Source organism: Penaeus japonicus, unplaced genomic scaffold, assembly GCF_977035675.1.
Source record: "Penaeus japonicus unplaced genomic scaffold, GWHDUDI00000001_assembly GWHDUDI00000008, whole genome shotgun sequence".
Taxonomy (NCBI): domain Eukaryota; kingdom Metazoa; phylum Arthropoda; class Malacostraca; order Decapoda; family Penaeidae; genus Penaeus; species Penaeus japonicus.
The window spans coordinates 35891245-35893744 of NW_028234410.1; the positions used below are offsets into that span (position 1 = coordinate 35891245).

Sequence of the window (2500 nt, forward strand, 5' to 3'; positions counted from 1 at the left end):
ATGATACCCTGTCAAGAAAAGCAGTCTGCATCAGTTGCATAATTCTTCTCCAGTGCATTTGATTACTATATTGACTTTACAAATGTATTGATGAATCCTTACTGAAGATGTTTTATAAAAATGAAACTATCTCTTAAATAATGCTTTTACTTTCCAACTTTTCTCTGTTAATCAAACAAAAAAAATCTGTAACAAAAGGCAAGAGCAGTACAATATTACCTGCCAATGTGAATTGTTAACATAGAAGTTGTCTGAAGATGTAATAAGGGCCAGATCAGTGACCAGTGGCTCCGTGTGAGGAAGTGTTGGAAACCTGACCAGGTCCCGGCCTAAGTGCCCTTGCCAGCTACTCTGTAAATGATTGCTTACTTTATATATGCAAATTACACAAAGTTCAAGATTTGATGAAACCTATAATACTATACTTTCCCCCATATATTCACCTTGAAACAATTAAATAATCAACCAATAATATTAATAGTAATAATAATAATAGTAGTAATAGCAAAAATAATGTAAATCATAATAGCAATATCAATAATAATATTAATCATAACAATAAGAGTAATAACAATAATAATAGGTTACCAGTTATGAATAATATTATGATTTCTTTGCAAATGATCTACCTAATCATTCTGAAGACCAGTATTCAGTTCACCTGAATATAAAATAAACAAAAAGAAAAGAAATTGAGTAAAAAGTTATTCATTAGAATATCTGAGACTTACGTCTTCAGAAATCTTAACTCGAGGATGCCCTAAGTTGCTGTTAGGTTGAAGAAGAAGAAGAAGAAGAAGAAGAAGAAGAAGAAGAAGAAAAAGAAAAGAAGAAGAAGTAGAAGAAGAAGAAAGTGGAGGACGGGATTCCATGAAATATTTAGGAAATGATGCAATATACTGCCTACCTGAGTGTACACTACTTTAACATCCTTGCCAAGGTCAACGTAAGAAGAGGAGTGCTGATGAACGTAATAACTCTCCAGTTCTTCATGAGGTGCGCCTGCTATAGCCAAATTGCTGCTGCCGGTATCCACCAACAGGTTGAACTGGAAGTCACAAATTGTTTCTGGATCATGCAATTGCCTTTGGACTTCAGAATAACAATAATAATAATATTAATAATATTAATAATAATAATACTAATAATAACAATAATAATAATGATAAGGATAATAATAATAAAAAAAAAAAAAATAACAATAGTAATAATAATAACAATAATAAAATAATAATAATAATAATAATAATAATAATAATAATAAAATCTATGGCCACTAACCAAGGTATGGAACATGATACATGTGTATGCATACTGCTCTTTATGCTCAGTTTAGATAGGAGATTCATTCAACTTTCAAAGACTAACATACAAGCCATACTGGTCCGTACCAACTTGTATCTGCTCTGAAAGTATTACTAAAATATTGTCTAGTGAAACAAAGTACCATATTTACCAAATAATCTACTCAATTCTCTATTCTTTGTATGTTCTTATGAAAAAAAATTAGAACAACAATTTTTGCATTGTTATTTATTACTTACCTAAATTCATAGTACCAGCCTTCAACATATGCAGATATATATAGATTTATCAAATAACAAAAATAAAAGGTATTTGAAGTCACCCTACTTCAAACAAGACAGTCCTATGTCTATAATAAACAAAAGGCTAAACAAACCTTCTGAGGCGGCGTTCCGATTTCTACTTCTGTGTAATATCCGTCACCGGGAGTTCCATGCAAATTCCAGGTTTGAGCCAAGTCAGGAGGACGGGTTGTAACCGGTGGGTGACCGAATGCGAAATGGGTTTGGATACATAGTAAGAGCGGTACCAAACTTAAGGTTGGGGGTAAGCGCTGGGTGCCTGACGTCATCTCATTTAAAACGTGTCTGAAACAAGATTGCTGTGAGAGTCTATATCATGATATAAGGTTTTGAAATGGGTTATTCTAAATACCACTGAATTATAAGACAACATATTTGCACTTTAATTTTAAATTTAAATAGGATCTTAATCTATATTTGAAGAAATGATGAATATTTTGCTTCAGCTTAACTCCAAAAACAATTTTTTTTTGTTTATAGTCTAAATAAAAAATATAAAGACTGCATTTACCAAGTAATGTACCTACAATAATTTAACTTTTTCTTGATAATAATGTCATCACACAAATATCTGTAATGGCAACAATCATTTCCCTTTTAATCTCCTAATACATAAAATAACTGGAGATGACATTAGAGCTTCCATAGACTACACAGGTTTTCTATGACATAGTATGTACAATCCAAATATAAGGAAAATTTTTTCAAATATCTTTTACATAACCAGTATTATCAATAAACAATTAAAAATATTGCTGAAGCTATCACTAAGTGATGCATAGTGACTGGAACACTGTTATGCAGATAGACATTTACATATAGTAATAATAATATAAGTATCACAACTCATTCAAGCATGAAAATATAAATCAAATTCATACATGTAAGCTACC

At 30.9% G+C, this 2500-nt stretch overlaps 1 protein-coding gene across 2 annotated transcripts in view; it reads right to left on the bottom strand.

Annotated features, from left to right (window-relative positions):
* Nucleotides 1-2500, bottom strand: part of LOC122268036 (beta-secretase 1) — a 13544-nt gene that overhangs the window by 10004 nt on the left and 1040 nt on the right. For both annotated transcript variants that reach the window (XM_043038266.2, XM_043038265.2), the window contains exons 2-5: nt 1682-1892; nt 908-1048; nt 220-351; nt 1-8 (exon numbers count right to left, since the gene is read on the bottom strand). The exon at nt 1-8 is cut by the window's left edge and continues 161 nt beyond it. In XM_043038266.2, the coding sequence (XP_042894200.2) occupies nt 1-8; nt 220-351; nt 908-1048; nt 1682-1876 (476 nt within the window). In that variant the 5' untranslated portion in view covers nt 1877-1892. The remainder of the gene's footprint in view (nt 9-219; nt 352-907; nt 1049-1681; nt 1893-2500) is intronic.